Genomic DNA, 22,342 nt, shown 5'->3' with positions numbered 1-22,342 from the left:
GGTTATAGTAGAGCAAACAGAGCCATAGGAGTAGCTATGATGTATTCCACAAATACTTCCACTTGTTAATGGTGTGTAGTTTTGTGGAGGAACAACAGCCAGTAACTTCCGCTGTCAGCAGCATGAAGGGCTAACAGATCGGTTGCTTTCTCCACAGATAGGACAGACAGGTGATAACATCCTGATGGGCTCTATGCTGGAGTTAGATCATGGGAGAAACAATTGCTGCGGATAGGCATGTACTTAGGAGTCGCAGTGGGCAGACGAGTGGGGCCGTAGAAATGTTGAGCGATTGAGCACCTATCAATCCTTCGCAGAGCACCCACAGTCAAGTGTGTACCTCTCTCCAGCATGTCAGTGCTGGTGACTGGGGTACTACAGAGCCTATGAGGCCCCTTTATGTGTGGACACCTGAGGCTTTCCCTTGTCAGCCATCAGAAGGTTGCAGGAGAAGCTGATCGTGGTGATCGGCTCCCAGGCAACAAAGTGACATAAGACTATGCACTTGTTAAGCGGGGAATGGAGGAAGCAGACTAAAGGAGAGCCTATCCGCTTAATACAAGGAGGAGCGCACCTCCCAGCCGTCTTTCCAGCACATTTCACCAGCTAGTGACATTAGACAGCTTCCATAATTTTCGCCGAGGCGCGAGATGGACTTTCAGCGAAACACTCAAAATACTAAACCCCATAAGCTATGTACCCCTCATCTCTGCTCAATGTGTTGTCAGTGTGGCAACATTTTGGGTAAGGGAAAAAGACTTGGTTCATTACATTTCAGCTCTTTCGCGCTACCACATCATTGGGTTTCAATGCAACGGTCATGGTAAGTTAGGGAATACCTTTCGGGATCCATAGGATTGCAAAAGCGTTCTTTTTCAGACCACGCACAATTAAATACTCTAATCAAGGTAATCAATATGTGGCTGGGACAAAAGCCTGTCTCTCTAATGCTTCTTACAGCTTTTTTAAACTGTGTTGACCACATGAGGTATCGCAACACCTGTGCTGTCAAACTATACATAAGCACTGGCAAAGCCAGTAGGTCTCTCCTATGCAAGTGCAATTTACTCTGCCAATATGCTTTAGCAATGTTTTACACCAGAGTGGCTGTTCCTCAGCATGGCTAAATGTTAGTGTGGCAAAGGAGATGTCGTGGAGAAGAGTGTCATAAAGTGGAGTAGAGTAGAGTGGAGTTTTATGGAGTGGTGTAGAGTTGAGTGGCTTGGAGAGGAGTGAAGTGGGGTGTCATGGAGTAGCTAAGAGTGCTATGGAGTGTTGTGGAGGGAGACAAACAGTGATACTTCAGTACAGCCTGGGGCAGCATGCGGCCCTCCTGACCTTTCCATTCGGCACCCTCCTCAACAGCAACACTGGCCTGCTTTTTACTCAACTCTGCACTAACATCCAGGAGATGTTCAGTAAACACGCTAGCATTTTTTTTAAAGGGTAATTAAAGTTAAAGAAAAAGGAAGTAACTAGGGTGTCACGTATGGCTTAACTTCAGGAACACTTTGATTTTTAAAGATATCTTGCAGCAAAAGTGTAAAAATACGATGAATTCTCTTCAAAATTCAAAAAATTTATTTCATTAACATGCAGAACCATTTCACCTTCGTACATCAGATTATATTAGTGCATTGAGAAGTATTTTTTTTTTAAGTGTTAGTTTTCAAACATGAATCTATAAACATTCATTCTTACACCTCTCCCACCACCCTGTCAACAATGCCAATAGTGAACCAATAGGTAAGTCAGTTGCTTTGTGCACTCTTTGGGTGGCCGGGGTTTCTATTATACATGAGCAACATTATAGTTTATTAAATCAAACACAGGAGAAGGTTTTGTACAGCACAAATATTGAAGTCCTGTATTTTGATCTCTTCTTATAGTTGATAATGAAGAAAAAGGAGAGTAAGTAAAGGAAAACAATTTCCTAGGCTCAAACAATTTAGCCGTGATTAATCCCAGGTTTTCTGGATTTGCACTGTGCATTTAAGCCTCTAAATGTATATGCTTCGCTTCCTGTACACCCACCTTACCTCCCCTCCACCAAACCCCCGCCCGCCATACTGGATGGCATTAATAGCCAAACTCTGTCCCATCACTGGCCAAATCCTTTGGCCCTTTGGGAAATATTTGTGAGTACCCATGGAGTAGAGTGTCGTACATTGTAAGGGCTGTAGAGTTGAGTGGTGTAGAGTGGAGTACAGTCTGAGTTGAATAGTGTGTCATAGAGTGGAGTGTCGTGGAGTGGTATAGAGCAGAGTGGCGTTGCAAAGATGATGTTGTATACAGCGGAGTAGAGGGTTGCAGAGTTAGTTGCATAGAGCAGAGTAGTTTGCCATGGTGTTACTCACCTTTATATCGGTTCTCGCTCTGCCCGTTGGAGACTGTTCGGTGCTCTGTTTTTCTGCAAATATCATATTGCGACTTCTGGGACGATGTTATATACAAACATCCCCGTCGTCTAGAGCTCATATGGTTCCATTGATTGTGGACTACAAGTTATTGAATTTTGGCGGTTACATTGTTGACGCTGTCCTTGCGCCCTATTAGTCAACTGAATGCTACATTGCCTTTTAATATATTCCACTTAAGGATTGAAAAATTAACGAGGATTTGACCTGACTTTTTTGGCGCTTTCTTATTTTATTAAATGACAATTTGCTCCCAACTATATTCAACTCAAGAACTAGAAGAAATTCATGAGGACTCGTCCCTCTATATCTGACGATACGATTCTAGTGCCCTGAAGAAGTCCTGTCTCAGGACGAAACGCGTCGGCTGGTCTGTTTTGTAAAGTCATACAAACTGTTTGCTCATGTCTTTTGAAATTATTATATAATTTGAATAATAAAATGTTTATAAGGTATGACCTTTGAAGAAAATTCATCAATGACAAAGGACTCCCTTGTCTGCCAATTGTCTGTGGTGCACCTCTTGTTTTATGTAAATACACTTGGATTCCTAAGGGAATAGGCATTTCAACAGTGGGTGCCACTGAGTGTCCACACGTTTCTCCCTCACATACAGGGTCATTACAGATAGAGTGATAGAAGGTTAGGTGCTGGTCAAGTGAAGGTTCCACTGTTAGTTCTTCTTTCTCACAGCGGAGTAGAGTGTTGCAGAGTTAGTTGCATAGAGCAGAGTAGTTTGCCATGGTGTGACATGGCGTGTCAGAATGGGTTGGCATAGAGTGGAATGGAGTGGAGTGCAGTAGTGTCATAGAATAGAGTGAAGTAAAGTGGCATAGAGTGAGTTGCATAGAACATAGAGTTGAGTAGTGTTGTGGAGTGGCAAGTGGAGCAGAGTTTAATTGAGTAGAGCATCATAGAGTGGAGTATAGTGGAGTGTTGTAGAGTGGAGTATAGAAGAATGGAGTAGCGTGGCCTAGAGTGAAGGGGTGTAAAGTGCAGTGGTATAGAGTAGAGTGTCGTAGAGTGTAGTGGTGCAGAGTGCACTGGCAGAGACTGCAGTGTTACAGAGTATACTGTCGTAGAATGCAGTTGTGTAGAGTGTTGTGGAGTGCAGTTGCGTAGCGAGCAGTGGCATAGAGATAAGTGATTCTGAGTAGACTAGAGTGGAGTGACAGAGTACAATGGCGTAGAGTGCAGTGGCATAGAGTGCAGTGTAGATTGACGTAGAGTGCATTTATTTTGAGTAAAGTGGTGTAGAGTGCATTGGCATTAAGTGCAGAGGTGCAGAGTAGAGTGGCGCAGAGTGCAGTAGATTGAGTAGAGTGCAGTGTTGCAGAGTAGATTAGAGTGGCGTAGACGGGATTGGCATAGAGTGCACTGGCGTACAGTGGAGTGATGCTGAGTAGAGTGAAGTGGCAAGATTGCAGTGGTGCATAGTAGAGTAGTGTGGGGTGGGGTGGGGTAGAATGCATTGCACGTGGAGTAGTGTAGAATAAAGAGGCTTGGAGTGGTGCAGGTAAGAGTGCAATGATGCAGTCTGGAGTGGAGTGGTGTGTGGAGTGTTGTAAAGCTCAGTGGCATTGAGTAGTGCAGAGTAGAGAGGAGTGGGTTAACGTGGCGTATGCATGATTTGTAGCGTATTGCCATTAAAGACAAACATCTTCAATTGAAATGGCAATTACATTTGCACTCACGTAGACTTTTATGGATAAGTATACAACGCACATGCAATAATATGTTGACTAGTCATCACCGAATGTATTGACTTGGTTGCCAGCACAGTTCATTTACAGACATTTACGTTTAGTTATGTGCTAGAAAAAAAAAATCGTCCAGCTTTCCTCAAGCAGGCTCCCAGTAGCCAACATGATTGTCACATAAAACCTCCCACTTTGAAGTCGGAGAAAGAAATATAAACGCCAAGCTCCCTGGGAGACACAGCCTGACATTTAACCTCCATCTTTGAATGCACAGCAGATGTGACAAGGTAAGAACAAGATTTAAAGGCTTGTGTACAGAAAGCGAGTTTTAGAAGAATATAGTAAACAAGGTTTGGGTAACAGGAGGGACAAACTAGAGCTGGACAGCCTATAGCAAATAAAGCCATCAAATAGAAAGCCAGAAAATGTGTGTTACAAACCACAAAGCCAATGATGAGCAACAGGCAGAATGTATTCCTAGGTCAACTTTCTGAATGTCCCCAAGATGTTGTTAGTAAACCAGACAGCTAGTAGGCTGTGACCTAATAAAAATTATGCCTTTGAGTCTGTAAAGGTCTGTGTTGAAAAAGTATGACGCTGAAGTGCGCCTTCAATTTGATCTGTGGAAAATATGATTTAATAAAATGCACTAAACTGGGCAGATAAAAACGTTATATGGATCACTACTAGAAAAAATACTAAAAACAAACATACTCGGCCTGACCATCATCCATTTGATTATATGCAGTGCTCTCTGAAACATTTTTTACCAAAATACACCAAATTGAAATAGAACCATACAAAATCTGGTTTGAAGTTACATTTTTTAATTGCTGTTCACATGGTTACTTCTCACATGTGATGTTGGCTATGGACATGAGCACTGAACGAGACAGGGAAGGGAGTGGTTTGACAGATTACCTGAACCTGTTTTGAGGAGTAGAAAGGCAATCCATGTGACATTTTTCCAATTTGCCTAAGGACAGACACTCTGAGAACTATTTTGCGACACACATGAACATTTATACTGAAGAGCTACAGGCAGTGTTCAGAGTAATGGATGAGGAGGTCTCGTTTATTATCGTTGACATACTAGAGGCCGCTACTGGACGGCTTCTGAAGATATCCACATGAGATTCATACATTGGATCGCAATGAGTCATTTCAAACGTTTCATAACCAGGTTTTCTTAATTTCGAAATGATTGCAAGGCAGTTGATTTCAGTTTATTCAGAGGTAAGCAATTCATTTTTCTATAGTAAATTGGCAAGATGTGCGGGTGAAAATCGCAATATGTAATTTGCCTTGAAGTGCCGGTTGCATACATCAGATGTGAGGGAGGTGTGTTGTAGAATACCAGGATGCAGCGCTACTACGCCAAGTGCTTTCTTTAACGTGACCTCGGTGGTTCTTCTATTGTTTCAGGACAGAACTCCTCCAGCTGTACGAGCGATGCCTGCTCACTGACATAGAATTTTCTGACAGTCAAAATATAGATCAAATTTTGTGGAAGAACGCCTTTTATCAAGTGATTGAAAAGTTTCGTCAGATCCTCAAGGACCCAGCAGCAGAGAATGCCGAAGTCATTAGAAGAAAACTCCTGCAGCTGTTGGAAGAGGTATGTGGTGCTATCTCATCCCTCAGTAAACTGATGCAGGCACCAAAGATAGGAAGTTCCTCTGGAATAGTTTGAAGTGAGAAGACTTATTTTGATGGGCTAATGCGATTTCAGCACTCTGGAGGCATGTTTTGCATTTAGGTCTTTGTGTATTTGCATTGTTAGTAATTCTCTCATGTGTCTCCAGACTGTAGTAAATAGTGACCGCACGACCTCTTCCTCTGAGCAGTCAAAGTCTCTATCTCCCGATCAAAGTAATTTGAAGGTAGTTCCTCCATCTCCATAATTCTTTGGTCAGGGCAACATGACAGTCCTTCTGATTTTTTTGTTTTTGTTTTGGTGTTGTTGTTAAAAAGTTAAATGTAACTGATTCCTATACATCTTCAGTTAATTGGATCTTATGAATTCCGATGTTCCATTGTTCTGCAGATATCAGCAATTTGTTTTCTTTGGTCACTAGTAGATGACCGTTTGAGTTTTTAGGTCGAGCCTAGCGCAACATGCATGCGCTGCTCTGCGAGGCTGCTTGTAACTACTCTAACTACTCTGTGTGGGTCTGACTCCCCCCCCCCCCCCCCCACACACATATTGGGCTGGCTTTTGCGTGTGTCATTTTGTAATCGTAGCCTGCAAATGGCTAAAGGTGGGTGCATGTCCAACCTCTTCTGAAAAGGTTCACTCCCACAGCGTTTTGCTGGCGGGAGCGAGCAGCGTAAAACAGGGCGGCAGCTGCAGTGCCTCCTTGTCTCACCTGCACCACTCCCCCCTTGTCTCCTTGTGCACGCCCTACCACTCCTCTTGAGCTGATACCTTCCGCCCGGCACACACACATATTGAATTAATTAATTATATTTGGTACAGATCCCACACACTGCGGCATAGAAAGAATTTCTGTTTACTAACAAAAGTACTTCTCCCTCTACCTCATTTCGTTTACTTTCACCTAGCTCCTCCTCCTCCTCCTCCTCTTTGCAAAATGGCGTTCAATGTATACTCCTATTAAGAACTCTCTGACATTATGCATGTTACTCTACGGCAAAATAACCTTCAACAATGTGGTAAAGAGTCTCGCAGTTAGCAGCATTGGCCAGTTGAGGGGTGATACTCATTAAAAGATCCCGCCACTCCCGGGTACGTATAGCAGAACTACAACTCCCAAAGTGCGTGTAGGAGATGCAGGACACAATGCGCCCATACACTAGCACAGGGGTGTTCATGCGGGCATGTGTCCTGAGAACCAAAGCCGTTCGTTGTGAGCACGTGTAGATGCCTAGGTCTGGAGGATGCAGAGGGATGCACAGGGGCTCGGTGCCTGTTAAAAGCAGCGCTCAACGAGACAGAAGCCAGATAGGAGAGCACTGCAGCCATCCAGTGTGGGATGGTCATTTTCACTGAACTCTTTACACGCGCTGCGCATGCAGTCCCTTGCACATCCCTGTCCACGCGGCTCATGCCCACACAATCACTGTTGTTCACACACATTCCTGTGCACACATATCTCCTGTATACACATCGTCCATGCACATACATCACTTCTGCACCTCCCCATCTACTGTACACTGTACACTGTTCACAATGCACTAGCTTATGCACACCTTCCTCCTAGTCGTACACTCCACCTACCTATGCACATAGCCCCTCGTTCACAATCTCCCCTTAAACACATCACTTTTTGTGTAAAAGTTACCCCTTTGTGTTAACATATACCTGCTCACCCGGTCCTTCCATGCACACAGTACTCTGGAAACTTAGTACCCAAAGCAGGCAACCTGAAGTGTATCTACCAAGACCTTTTGTTTCCTAAAGACCTTGTGTGTGCAGTCCCATTCCTCTTCTGCATACACAATGCACCGCACACCTAGAGGCGATTTTGTTCGAGTGTTTGGGTATAGATGACTGTGTAATGTCATAGTGAAATGTGGTACCTCTCCCGTCTTTTACACTGCTGGGTTGCGCCAAGTAATATGTGCCGTCCCGTGTGTGTGCATCTTTTACAATGTTTGACTGTGTGATGTCAGAATGCACTACAGCAACTTGAGGCATCTTTGTTCCAGTGTTTGTGACTATATGAAGTCATAGTGAACGGGTATTTCTCCTCCCGTCTTTTACACTGCTGGACTGTACAATGTCATAATGCACCGTCCCCGTTGGTCTTCCTACGCGATGTATCTTCTCTTTGTTCACTTTATTCTCTGCACCAGGGTTGATGGAGGGCGTGCTCCTGTGCCCTCCCATCTCCCCCAACAGGTGGAATGTTAATACCTCCAGTCTAATATGTAGTATTTGAGCCAAGTCAAAACTTGGGTGTTCCTTCACTGAAAACTAAGAATCATTCTATTCAGGCCTCACTCCCCCCTGTCTGCTCCAGCACCAAAACGCTCCTGGGCATTCAAGCGCTATATAAAACCTAAAATCAAATCGATCCCCCACTCTGCTTCGATCCTCTGCTCCATGTAAACAACCGTTAATTTAGCACAAATGGGAGCATTTGTATATGCTTCAGGTCCTGTACAAATTTTACACACAAGACCCGTGTGATTTCACTTATGTTTTTCTCCTTTCTCGTGCTTCTGATTTCAACCAGCGGTTTTCATTCTAGCATTGCACCATGTAATGCGATGCTGTGCTCAACGTAATGTGTGGTGTTCACAGCTATTAGTAAGATGAAGTCGAAAGTAGCCTCTGAAGGGGAAGGGTGGTAAATTTCGTTAACCAACCAGCCTTTTAACTTCAAATTGCCATCACCAGGGCACTTTTGTTTATTTCTTAGCTATGGTCCATGCTTAATACTTTTTGAATGTGGAAAAACAGAGAATTTCGTGCCTCATTCTCACTATTTTTGTTCTCAAAAATTGTTTACCTACTCTGGAGCCTCTTTGCTAAAAGTGACATTAGGTTTTAGTTCTGCGATGCTTTTTAGGATGAGTGAATGTGTATTGCTCGTTGCATCTCTGGATAAAACGCTCGAGTCTAAATGTACAGATTTACTAATAATATATGTGCCACTTGTGTGCCTTTTATAGTTCAGTCTAGTTCTTCATTATCGAGGACGGAAGCACTTGCAGATATGCGAGTTCAGACTACCAGTTATACAAAAATAACTCTTTAAATAAGTACTTCTCAATGCTGTGTTATAATTTGTCTATTAGTGTCAAAGCTTACACAATAGAGATCAGTAAATGTTCTGACACCCAGGATAATGTGCTGCATGGCTAAATACTTATAAGGTCCCAAAGGCGAGACCTATTGGCTATGCCAATGCTTGTTTTTGGAAGGAGGTGACAAAAACCCATGTTTCTTGAGTCAGTTAAGGGTGTTGGTGTTATTTCATTAGTAGGATCTTTCTGAACTAGAGTTTTCCAAGGTCATTGTCAGGTTATGTTTTCCCATATTTCCATGCTTCCTTGTTATAGTTGGTGAAATCTTAATTTAATTTTTAAATTAATTTTATTTTAGCTGAAGTTCCGCGTTTTACTTTGGCCAATCTAGGGCTTGTCTTTTTCTGAACCCTTTTTGATTTTGGTGCGGGTAGGAGGAGTAGGCAGTGACCTCATCTATTTACATTTTGAGGTGGTAGTCCTCGAGTATCGTTGGTTAATTGAAAGTAGTGGCTCCATCAGGTGTTTCCTGGTGCCTACAAGCTTAGATGTTTCATTTTTTTTGTTCCATTATGTATTTTGCTTTTTTGTCACTGTTCTTTCTCTAATTTCTCCTTCACCACAGGGCTCTACGTTTTTTGACAGCTTGCTTCAGAAGCTGCAGCTGATTTACCAGTTCAAGCTGGAAGACTATATGGACGGCACAGCTATTCGTAGCAAGCCTTTGCGCAAAATGGTACGTACCCTTCACTTATGTTTGGGTTGAAGGAAGGCACTCCCGAAACATCTGGTAATCCATGGTGTGAATCAGTGGTAAGGATCCAGCACTTTAATGGTGTGTCAGAATGTCTTTCACTCTTCTTTGTCATCTTGCTAGACCAGCATTAACCTTGGAGGCTCTGCGTTATTGACTTGTTCAAGTTGGACAGACCACTGTTTCTACAGATGGGCTGTAGGTATTTCTGTGGGCTGGATCAGGTTACCACAATGCACACCAGCTTTGAAGATGTGAATTGGGTGTTTGTGTATTGTGAAAATATAAATTACATTATTTGTAGCAAAGAAAAGGTAACCAACATCGAACTTGGATCCTTTGACTGTGAGTTTTGGGGAAAAGGAGTAGCGGCAGTTGGAGCTATCACTCAATATGTAAACGTCAGTTGCACCTGGGTTCTTGCCTATGCTGAGCTCCTTCACTACAGTATGTGTGTAGGCAGTGTCTGGTCTCTTTTGACCTCATGTCTTTGCGTTCTCATGGGGTACATTGAGTTAGCCACAAGAAGTCTATGATCGACCCTGACTGTGAGTTTTACTGCAGAGCGGTAGCACATGTGAACAATGCATTTTCTGTTGACAGGTGAAGTTTGCCCTGATCAGTGCTCAGAGGTGCATGATCTGTCAGGGGGACATTGCCAGGTACCGGGAGCAAGCCAATGATACCACAAATTACGGCAAAGCACGCAGGTAGGAGACCAAGAGCGCATTCTCTTTGTGTACCTGTGGGTGGGTGAGTTGAACAACTGGAATGGAGAGTGTTCTTGTGGATATGTTTCCTGTGGTAGGGTGGTGGGAAAATTAAGATTTCATGTAGAGTAGTGCTGTGTAATACAGATAAGTGCATATCCCTACCTGTTAATGTAACTCTTACAAAAAAACTGTTGTTCTAAACATATTGGCAGCTAGCACGTAAACTCAGCAGCGCACTATTAGTGACTGTTGCGAAGTGCTTTGCCAGAAAGCACATTGTCTAGATATGTTTGTCTACCTAGTGGGTAGCACTCTCCAGGAAAACCTTAATGTTGAGCCCACTCCGAAATTTCGACTTTTTGAGATGGTCTGTTTGGGTTGTCCATTTTAAAAAGAAACGCAAGGAATAATAGAAAAAAAAATCGTGGATGGCAAGTTACCTCTGTTTGTCCCTCAAACCTTTCCAGATATATAGTCGTCCCTCCTTGTGCCCCAAAATGTAGAAGCTCATTGGTCGGCAACTTGTCTTTACGTGAATTCAATTAAAAGGCTTTGCTATTCTGTAGTTACTATATTCTGACTTTTCCTCTACTGCAGTTGGTGCTGTCTTCATACCTGCCACTCTCAGCTCTTTTGGTTATCATCTGAGTGTTTCCTCTGAATGCCAAAGAAGCTGTCGCTGTGATACCACAGCGGCATGACTTTTAAGTTTGCTATTGTTTTTGAATTACAGGCATTAAATCAGCGTGCAGTGCTAACAAGTTAGGCTACATCCAGTGTGTTCCAGTTGTATTAGCGCTCTGGAGAATATTTTTATTGTGACCATCTATGACCTCGTTTATTTCTGAGATCAGTAGAGCAGTAATTTCGAAGAACTTGCGTGGGATGTCTGGGCTAGTGCTTAATGTGTGTGTGTACCTTGTAAAGTTTATATTTCTGTTTATTTAGTCTTCTCTTTCGACGTTGAGTGTTTTTTGGAGTGTTCACTGCAAGGGAATGCTGAAGCCTAATGATTGCATTATTGCAGTGCACCTCCTGTGGATCAATATTATGTGGTAGTAGGAGGCTTTGGTTTACAATGTGTCCAGAATCCACGACAAAGCGAGAACATGGACAGGTAATTGTCAACCACAGCTTTTGTCAGTCACCACATTGATAATTACAAAGAAGGATTTCCTCTTCTTGCAGTCTCATTAGTTGCGTGGAGCCGAAGTGTGTACCACGAGGTTCGGTCTGGGCTGAAGAGAGATGCCCTCACAGCGCCAATGACAGCGCAGTGACAGTGAGGAGGCATTAGATGGATCTTTGTCTTTCAGAAAATAAGTATGCGGTTTCATACCTGCAGTCTGTTTTAGTGTTCTCAAAACTTCATTTTTCATGCCAATTGAAGTCGGCCTGACTGGCTCATGCTGTGTAATTTAGGGTCTCTTATTGGAGTAGGGAAAATCTAGAGAAGGAAAATGACATCAACCAGTGGGAATTGGGTGCATTGGCTCACATTCTGCCGGCATTGTCAGCAGTAATCTGTTGGATTCTGTGTCTTGGCTCACGGTGCCTGCATTTTTACCTTTCTGCAGGAAGCAGCGCGAGTCCTGTTGTCAGCCAAGACAGTGTTGAGGGAACAAAGAGATGATCTTTGAGAAGATGTCGCTTCAAACATACTCAAGTCTAAACTTTATAAGCTGTTAGAAAATATACTGCACATAAAGAAGTGATGCCTCCGTTTGAAGAGGGGCGTACCGCTTTCATCGATGCATGGACATTATAATAGTATCCCAAATTTCTCTCTGCCTCTCATAGACTGAGTTCTTAATCCAGAGTATACAAAATGAGGAGGACCAAATAAATGTGGAGTATAAGAAGACTAAGAGCATCAAATAGAATTTTCTTTTGAGGAAGAGCCCTTATTAGGGTCGAGCCTGCGACAGCGCATGCTTCGCATGTGCCTTTGCTTGTGAGACACTGTTGCTTACAATAAAGGGCTTGCCGCCCACCCACTGCTTACCATTTGCTATATTCAAAGTCACTATTCTTTGCTGTATCTATTTGGCCGTCTCAGGACCAAGCCGAGATTAATTCAACTAATTAGTGCCTGTCCACTGCTCCACTGTGATTGAGGTACTATTTCTCCTTTCCCCATGCCTCCTCGTTTCGCGCTGTCCCTCGTTTTTATAGCACATGGTGTGGGCTGCTGTGCAATATAGTTTAAAAAATAAAAAGCGATATGACGATGTCCATGCTGACTGCATCAGAGCGTTGTTAGGTCTCGCAGACCTACGTTGCAGCGCGCATGCGCTGCTAGAGTCTGCGAGACATATTGTGGGTGAGTATATTTCAGAAGGGGGCTTGAGGCCCCGCCCCTCATTTTCATTTGGTAGCGTCACCATTTATGGTAAACGGTGGCTTCCCATTAAAAATGAGGCTTCTGTGTTACCGCCCTTTGTCCTTTTGGGACGGCCCATTCCGACTGGGTCTCCTGCTTCACGGCTGTCGTGAAGCAATTTCTTATCTCAGAGGCGTGATATGTAAACAAGCCTCTGAGATCCTGACCTGATGGGCCTCCCAAGAGGAGACCGGGCGCTGCGTGTTTATTTTTGCATCGTGCTTTCACTGAAAGTGAAAGCACGATGCAAATATAAACAGCGTTGCCTTCCCCCAGTGGCGTGCGCTTGTTTAATCTTCCACCTCTTCTTCAAACTCTCTTAATCTGCAGCAGCGTCACGCATGAGTGCTTTGAGGCGCATTGGTCCGTGTCACCGGCAATGGACTTTGCTTCTTAAGACGCTGACACGACTTCCATGTTTGGGTGATGTTTGGTTCGTGCTTGACGGAGCTTCTCTTACCTGTTGCCAACCCCCCTTCCCCGGTTTCCACTTGTAAAATTACAGTTGAACCAAAATGTACCCCAAAAGCAGGACTATGGTACCCTGGGTCAGTGGAACTCTGCACGTTTCTGCGATATTACATGTCAATTTGATGATGTTTGATTTACTTCTGCAGGCTTCGCTACATTTTTGCGCAGTTGTACAGATGCTATAATTCTTTACCTTTGTTGTGAGTCCGGATAGGGAGAAAGCACCAGCGAGAGTCCCCGGGACTCAGGTAGGCTGTTGCTGCCCGGGGCTATGTCGGCAGAGGCTGTAGGCGCTTTGGGCTGACTCAGCTGCTTGCCCAACCTGTGGCGGCGCGTGTCACGGGCACCGCCTCTCCCCGCTTAGGCCTCATGCTGGGCTGCCCCAAGCCTGAACCAACACTACCAGCCTTGCACCGACACCCCCCCCCCCCCCCCCCCTCTCTACTGTCGCGGGGATCCCATAGTATGGAGCAGAGCATCAGACCCTTGCCCGCCCCGCTGCTGCCAGGCTGTTCCTGCAGTGCCCGCGAACACCTGCCCACCCGACTCTGCTCTGTTATCCTACAAAGCCCCGAAACCCTATCCCCGCCAGATGTACAGTCCAATGGGCCCGAAGGGGGGTGTTTGATGGGTGAGGGGACCGCGTCTGCATTAGATGAGCCCGACACCTGGAGGATTTGCATCTGACGTGGCTTCACTCGGCCCTGGGTATTCAAATTTTAATGTCGTTCAGTGAATAGTTCTCTGCCCCCTCCCTGCCTAGCCGGCTTCCGTATTGACCCAAGTCAGCCTTCCTCCCCCCTCTTTGTTTCCCTTTCCTGGTGTCTTTCATCGCTTTCTTTTGGGATTGTGTTTGCACCTGGGGTCATTTCTGGGCCTACCTTGTCACAGGCGGTAATTAGAAGGGACAGGGCGTGTATGCAGCATTTGTCACAGTGCCAGCCAGGAGTGTACACCATGTTTAGTGGCAGCACACACGCAGTGTTTACCAGTGGGATACAGTGCCGGCAATGGCTTTACTGTTTTTACCAGCAGTGTATGCCAGGAACTTACACAGTGTTAAACAATGGTGCATAGGGTGTCGACCGGACGTGCAGCTTGGACCAGGAGTGTACACAAAGGGATTGCCTGCAATGAATTTAGTGTGAGCTGGGAGCGTATGCAGTGTTTAGCAACAGTGCATACAACGTGGCCTGGTATGCGCGCAGTGAATGCCAGCAGTGCTTTCAGTGTCAGCCAGTAGTGTGCAGTGTTTAACTAAAGTACGTACAGTGTGTGCCAGGCAGGCACGCAGTGTTTGCTGAACGTGCACGCCGTAGATGCTATCTGGGCTGGGAATGTGCACCGGTTTACCTAGTTTTTGCAAATGGCGCTGCAGAGGTTTAAAGCAAACACAAGGAGATGATGGACGAAGCGCTGAAACTTTTCAGACACTCACCCCCAGTCACAAATCTGGGTTGAATCCATCATCATTCTTTAGCTCACTTCCCCACCCCAGTTTAGACCCAGCCACCGAAACCGGTCCCAGGATGCTTGTTTGCGATCCAGGGCAGACCTGGCTTTGCAGGTCAGGATGGACTATTCCCACAAGGATCAGGTTCCATACTGATTTGCATATGGCTGGGTCTGAACTGGAGTTACGAAGTGAGCTAAAGAACAATGATGGCGTCAACCCAGATCTGTGACTGGGGGTGAGTGTCTGAAAAGTGTCCTTTGTTCCCTTCCTGCTTGTGTTGGTCGACTTGCAGTATGATGGTAAGAATGCTGGGGGAGCCATGTGTACCGGAGGACTCTGTGAAATGCACATATTCAGTTCTACAGAGTAGAACAAGCATTTCATTAAGTTAAAGCCATTTGCTTTGCTATAAAATACCATTAGCAAAGCAAATGGCTTTAACTTAATCAAAGGCGAGACCTATTGCATGTTCAATGCTTGTTTTTTCTTGACTTGAGCCATGTTAACATGTTAAATTTTCTTTTAAGATCAAGTGAGCACCAGATAAGACAATAAAGACATTTTGTGGCAAGCCGGGGAACAATCAAAAGCCATGAGCAAGACAGTACCATTGCAGGTTTTCTTTTTATTAAAAAATCATGTACAGTGACCACATATGGCCTACTTACATGGACAGTTTGTCCATTCAGCCAGATGTCTGTTGATGGGTATTTATCTTTTGGCGAACAGTACATTTTAGTCCGCCGCTTTAGCACTTCCTGGTCACAAGGCAGCCAGTTCTTTTGTTGAACACATAACCTGGGAGTTTTGTCTGGGAAGGACTCTTAGTTTTCCAAAGTAATCTTAAATTGGAGCATATGTAGTAATTCGGCCAATCCAAGTGTACTTTGCAAAAATGTTTAGTGCTTATTGATTGTGGAGTTCACATGGGACCCTAGTCAAGGTTAGGAGGGCTGACCCTTAATGGCTGTGTGCTATGCAGATAGAGCGGGCTGGGTCCAACCCTTGCTGAAGAATGACCGAAGGTGGCTTAGTCATGGATCGGCCTGTAAACTTTGAGCCTGCCATGACCGTCAATGGTCCCCTGCCAGTCTTTTTTCAAGAAGAATAACGTAAATGTAGAAATAGTGCTGCATCCTATGTTGTGCCTCGTCGTCGGATTTCTGTGGCTGCCCAAACCCGTCATAGAAGTTGAGGAGAGATAGGTAGTAAAATACTGCATCATACCATATATTTATATCGCTCTGTATTTCTGTTATTCACATTTTTCAGAAGCAACGTCGTGAAATAGAAATATTGTAGCCGATTTAGCTTTTAGGTCTCGCCTGAGCCAGTGCGCATGCGCTGCGAGGCTTCTAGTAAGGACTTTCAACTCGGACCACACGCACGTGCGTGTGCTTTTCTTTTTTTGGTCACACGCTATGGGCCTTTGCGTGCGTCTTTCTAAGAAAGACAGCACGCAATTGGCCAAAGGCGGGTGCATGTCCCGCCTTCTCTCTCCCCTGGCCTAGGGAGCTCGGGAGTGCGCAGCAGTGCGGCCCGGGTGCCAGCTGCATACCTCGCATTCCTTGCAGGACGTGCGCACTGCGCTTGTTATTGTACTTATCTGTGCGCCTACCCCGCCCCATCTGACTCCGTGAGTCTGCGGTGCTGTCATGATCTCTTTCACCTGTAAGTTCTCTTCCATTCTCGCTGCTCTCTGGTACCTGCAGCCTGTGCACATTGTATTGGACGTTCACGAATTTAACATTTTAAACTATCATCAGTGAGTAGACCTAATCCACCTCCGCCGCCAGACGCCCCTTGAGTGCGATGTGTTGGTAGTCTGTCGCCGTCCCCCTACCTAGCCACCCTCAACGCCCTTCTCTTCTCCCATCCATCACCCGCATCTATCTCGCACCGGAAGTGACAGGCTGACACAATGCATGTTAAGAACCAACGCGCACTTAAGTGACATGAGGGCGTGCCGCACACTCCTCAGCACACACTCCGTGCGTGCCTGTTTGTCACTGCTCCACCCGGTGGCGAATATACACCCCACTATGTGAGCTATGGGTGAAAAATCAACATCTACCGTATTGAATGGCATTCATTGTCTTTTATACTTAGGTGTCGGAAAACATGTGCAGTGTGTTAAGATTAACGTGCTGAATTTACAGAATCGGCTGTAAGTGTTATACTAATAACAGAGTAAACAACATCCCTGACTTAGTTAGTGCTGGCATCCGGTCTGCTGTCACCTTCCCTCCTTCTCGACCCCGATAATACTCTTCTAAATGCAGACCTCAAGGCGCACTCTTTTTGTTTTTAATGGGTTTATGTCGCTTCCTGGGTCTCGTGCCCTGCCTTGAGTGCTTCTGTCTATGAAGTCCACACTCTGGTCGCGCCACTCCACCCCTCCCAGGGAAGTTACAAAGTAAAGTTTGTTTTTGACTTGCAGACAAAGCGTCCACGTTTGGGAAACTGAAAAGACTGATGGATTAGATATTGTATAAGCCCTCACAGGGCACGTCTTACGTAGCAAAAAGGGTTCTATGGAAGCATAAACTTTGGGAACTTTCAGGAAAAACGAGGCGCCTAGGAATGAAGCAGAATCCAATGATTACCATCCCGACATTGACTGCGAGCCCTGGCTTCCGTTCCTTCTCGGCTTGCCTTCCCTTCCACAGCTGCCCTCCCATCGCCTCCTGCGGCCTGGCCAAGCAAGGCCCTGGGTGTCTCCAAAAACAGGGTTTCTAGGCTGCCTGCCGCTCTGCCACCAGAGGTGGCATGATAAACACAAGCCCAAATCCTTGCCACACACTTATAAGCCCGCTCTTTCCCAGGGCAGCTGCTGACCATTGTGCCCTGATGGATCTCTGACAAGTCCCTAGGCTAAGGGGAGGATTCCCCCTCTGACACAGTGCAAATGGATTCCCATTTTGACACAGTGAAAATGTCACAGTGGCCTCTCCTTAATGAGGAATCATTTAATTACTGCCTATCCAAGGTAAATTTAGGCTCCCCTCTGGACCCCCTACCAGCTAATATTTTAAAACTAATTTCCCCTACCATTTTGGGACTTTGTAGAGACCTCCTAAATACCTCAATACGTGAGTCACATGTTCCAATGGATTGGAAACATGCGATGGTGATTCCTCTCCTGAAAAAACCCAACGCCGATCCCTCGGTCCTAGCGAATTACCGCCCTATTTCACTTCTACCAGTATTTTCTAAAATTCTGGAAAAACATGTCAACTTTCACTTATCCACTCACATTGAAAAATCTGGATATCTGCACCCTTCTCAATCGGGCTTCAGAACACACCACTCTACTGAAACTACCCTTTTGGGAGTAACTGAAAAATTACGACATTGCTTAGATCAGGGTGAGACCATGGCGCTCATTTTATTAGATCTGAGCGCACTTTACATCACACACATAGAGAGACAAAAAATCATACGTGTCTAAATCAATGAATAGAAATGTTTCATATGGCAAAGGGGACTACAAGGTGTAGGATTCACATGTCATCCATACTGATATGCATTTTTTAAGAGTGCTTGAGAAGCACAAACTCAGAATTCAGAACATAACACAGGGGTTAGCGTTGACTTTAATAATAAGGATTTATTTCTACCCAAACAAACCTTTTTAGCAGCATGAGGATAATGAAATACTGGGGAAAAAGCATAACTTACTAATTTGTACCATGCAGTTTGCATGCAGCTCTTTGATGGCAGTGAACTTGTGAACTGCACAATAAAAAAAGAGTCTCTGTGGCAAAAGCGGGAACCTACTGAGCTATGCACAAAACAAAATACTGTTTTTAAAAAAATGCATGGTAGACATTCTTTGCAGCAGGCATGTTAACCATCTGGGCTTCCTAATATGAGTCAAAGCTGCCACTGGACAAAACCCCCATCTCTCTCCAGCAAATACATTAATCACCGGAGTTATCTTGACACTTTTATTGCTGCCCAAAAACTGCTTATTATGCAATGCTTTTAAAACCGCTCCCTGTGGACCCCCTGTGAATGTGTCACGGACCCCGGGGGGTCCGTGGACCCCTGTTTGGGAACCACTGCTCTAAGGTGTGATTTTTCTCCGTACTGTCAGCCAAGGAAACTGAGTATGTTATTTGAATTCCACTCAGAGTTGTTTTGTTTCCAACTGAGCCATCAATGGTTTTGTAGTGTGAAACTTTTCTGGATTTTTCTACTATATAGTGGTTGCGTCCAGAATACTTCTTAGTCTTTTTCTTATTTTTAGTTCTCGCCTGGCGAAAGCAGCGCATGCGCTGCTCTCGTCATGGAGAGGACCTTTTAGAATCAATTCTCCCCAACGCTTGCATGCACACGTCTGCAGGGACAAAGATGGCTGTTCTCGCCAGCTGTCCAATGCAGACAGTATGCGCGTGCCTGTACGGACTGTGGACAGTCCGACGCCATCTTGTCTAAATAGCGCGTTCACCATGCTGCTGCGCTCACCCGCCCCTCGCGCGTTCACCACGCTGCCGCGCTCACTCCCCCCTCGCGCGTTCACCACGCTGCCGCGCTCACTCCCCCCGCCTCCCCCCCACCCACTTCCACATGACGATCTTCGCCTTCCACAACAGGTACGTTTAATTAGTGTGTTCAGTGTGGAGGGGGGGGTGTAGATGGTGTGACGCACGGGGTCACGGGGAAGACCAGGGATTCTGGCAGAGTCTGGGTGCTTGCACTTTCGATTTCAGTTTTTTTTTTTTTTTTAAAGATAAACGCGGTGCCTGCTTCAGAGTCACCGCGCTTTCTGTTTCGTTTATTTTTTTATTCTTTAAATCTGAGCGCGGTAGTCCCTGGGCCCTGGACGTTCCTAGTCACCTGGGGCTGCTCATCGGGGCTCAGAGTGTGGAGGGGGCGTATATGGAGGATCTGTGGGAGCGAGTCTCTCAGAGGAGCCCCAGCGGCAGAGCAAAAGAGTGGTGCCGGGGGATGGTGAGTCCAAAGGGTCTTAGACCTTTAGCCCTGCTTCATGAGACCTGGGGCTATCGGGTGTCTGCTTCGTTTACGCTCGCTCTGGTGGCAGGACAGGTCGTGCCGCTCTTTCTCTTAGATGTCTGTTTGGATCCCCTTCTAGAGGATTGAACACAGCTGTCCCATCTCAGCCGATCCCGGGACGTGGGGGTCATAAAGCTCTCGTCCCAGGGGTCTCTTATGAGGGATCAACTTACCTGGTGGAGGGAGATTTCTATTCCTTCTGATTCATGAAGTTTGTGTCACGAGCTACAAACAGAACAGAAAGCATGAACCCCCGCTCATATCCCCAGACTCTGCCCCCAAACCATCAACATCTCGGCTCCAGGGGCGCAGCTTGGTCAGTCGGATGAGGGAGGGGTTACTAGACTCTGAGAATGAGGTGAACTTAAGGAGCAGTAGGAAGGGAGAGGAGGAGTGCAGATTTTGAGAAATACTTGAACTCAAAATTTTGTAAAATAATTTTTAAAGATTTTTAAAACGGAGACGAGAGAGTGAGCTTTCATCTGCGTGTGTATGTAAATATCCCGAAATCCGACAGACGCCTCACTATACTCGACTGGAAGCACCTGTACCAAACTATTCAATACAGAATCCTTTTATTAGGGGGGTGTACCCTCCTCCACCCCCCCCCCCTCTACGCCCCTGCTCAGCTTTCCCATCTTCAGCACCCTCCCATCACTCTCTCCTGGATGCATTTCCTCACCTCTCCTTCACCTCCTAAACACACACACTCACATGTAAGCACTGCATATTATTTTACTTTCGCCTTGTCAATATTCTGACAACTGTGTACCTTCATCTAACATATTGGCACTTAATCTCAATTGCAACAGAAATACTTGACTATTGCGCTCTGCTAAGAGGCCAAAGACTGGATGATCATGTAATCCCAAGATCTTTATGACCCACTCCAGTACTGGGCCTCATATACACGTGGAGTCGACTCAGTTCAAAGTATGCTCTATACAAGAGCATTATGCTATAGGAGAAACACTGCATCCTGGAAATAACTCACTTAATCGTGCACACCCTAAGAGTGTTAAACATAGGAAATATAAACGGGCACTAAATCGAGGACGTTGATTACCTTCCCGTTTTTTATTACGTTCAGTGTTCAGAAACAGGTAAGCGTTTTTGCCAGTAAAGTTAAGGGCATGAATATAGGGACCCGTTTTAATGCTTATTTTTAATTACTACCGGGCCTGACACCTTGGAGGGACCCGGCCTACCTACTGTGCATAATACATTGTTTACTCACAAAACCAGATTGAAAATTACAAAGTAAGAACGACACATGTTAAAGCACAGAGGCAGACATTTTTTAAGTTACCTGGTCACCTGTCAATTGCTGTATTCATATTTGAAACTGGTAGTATAGCGGTGAAATCTATTGTCCCCAAGTGATGTACTGAAGAAGGCCCTTTGCAATAAGAACAAAGTTATGGCCTATATTTAAATGTAATTCAAGAAGTTGGAACAATGATTCTTTCTCACAGAAATGCTTTATTGCGCTATTTATGCAAATTCATGTAACACAACACACCGTTCCCAGCTAGCATTTATTTCAGGAAGGCACCCAGACCACAAAACAGTTCAAACATTCTCCCCCCGCTCCTTTTTAGGTCTCGCCTGACCCAGCGCATGCGCTGGTCTGGCAAGACTTATTGAGAGGGCTCCAAAAAGTGCTACCAGGCTAGCCTAGAGCTACAGTGCATGTGCGCGCGCGCGCGCTGCGCTTTACCGTGATTACTTTCGGTCGCCTGACCCAGTGCATGCGCTGGTCTGGCGAGACTTATTGAGAGGGCTCCAAAAAGTGCTACCAGGCCAGCCTAGAGCTACAGTGCATGTGCGGGCGTGCGCGCTGCTTTACCGCGATATACTTTCGATTTCGCGGCCGCTTTGATGTTTGATGGTGATCGCGATGGCGGTTACTTTCACTTTTGCGGCCGCACGGGCCGCTTTGCATAGCCAATAGGTCTCGCTTTTGGGACCTTATAAGTATTTACGTATGCAACTGTTGCATGGCTAAACACATATAAGGTCCCAAAGGCGAGACCTATTGGCTATGCCAATGCTTGTTTGTAAGTTGATCTCTTAGTGTCTCTATCCTACATGCCTTATTTATGGTACTTTCTCCTGATGGTAAAGGTGATTCTAGAGGCTGTGACGACGCACTGAAGCCTTAAACTGCAGACACGTTCCAAAACCTAACTGGAAAAAACTGAATAGAAAGGCTCACCTTTTTTATTACAAGAAACGTGCCTTGTTAGCTTGTATCGTATCTTTTACACAGATTCTTTCAGTCTGTGAAAATCACTTTTTGTTGGGGAGTAGCTCTTTCAGTGAGATCTGGTCAATGAGTATATACACTTCCTTTTAGGAAATGTTTTGTCTTTTACGCAGTGTTGGGGTCCCTTTTGTATCAGTGTATGTTAAAATGTCAAAATAGTAACATAATACTGCTACGGAACGTGCTGCATTATTTAGCCAACTTTGCCACAGAATTTGGTCCTCCATTGCAGTATAACCATGGTTATGTTCAGGGCCACTAGAATTATGCGGTTTTAACCGCCTAATTATGGATTAGCACATAATCCTCGATCTGCTGCATAATCTGCACATTTAATTGTTTTTTTTAAACTCAAACAGATAAAAAGTACAAACAAAAATGCGATGAAACATGGCGCTGCGCTGTAGAAGGTCCTGCACAAAGGTTGAGTTGTCACTGATCATT

At 45.2% G+C, this 22,342-nt stretch overlaps 1 protein-coding gene across 4 annotated transcripts in view; it reads left to right on the top strand.

Moving 5' to 3' along the window:
- SMG6 (SMG6 nonsense mediated mRNA decay factor) overlaps positions 1–22,342 on the top strand; it is a 1,079,424-nt gene that overhangs the window by 51,958 nt on the left and 1,005,124 nt on the right. For all 4 annotated transcript variants that reach the window (XM_085649087.1, XM_085649085.1, XM_085649086.1 and 1 more), the window contains exons 3-5: positions 5,543–5,735; positions 9,459–9,569; positions 10,191–10,297. In XM_085649087.1, the coding sequence (XP_085505213.1) occupies positions 5,543–5,735; positions 9,459–9,569; positions 10,191–10,297 (411 nt within the window). The remainder of the gene's footprint in view (positions 1–5,542; positions 5,736–9,458; positions 9,570–10,190; positions 10,298–22,342) is intronic.

Source organism: Triturus cristatus, chromosome 3_2 (genome assembly GCF_964204655.1).
Source record: "Triturus cristatus chromosome 3_2, aTriCri1.1, whole genome shotgun sequence".
Classification (NCBI taxonomy): domain Eukaryota; kingdom Metazoa; phylum Chordata; class Amphibia; order Caudata; family Salamandridae; genus Triturus; species Triturus cristatus.
Note: the sequence above shows the minus strand (reverse complement) of the source record. Positions and strands in the feature narration are given on the sequence as shown.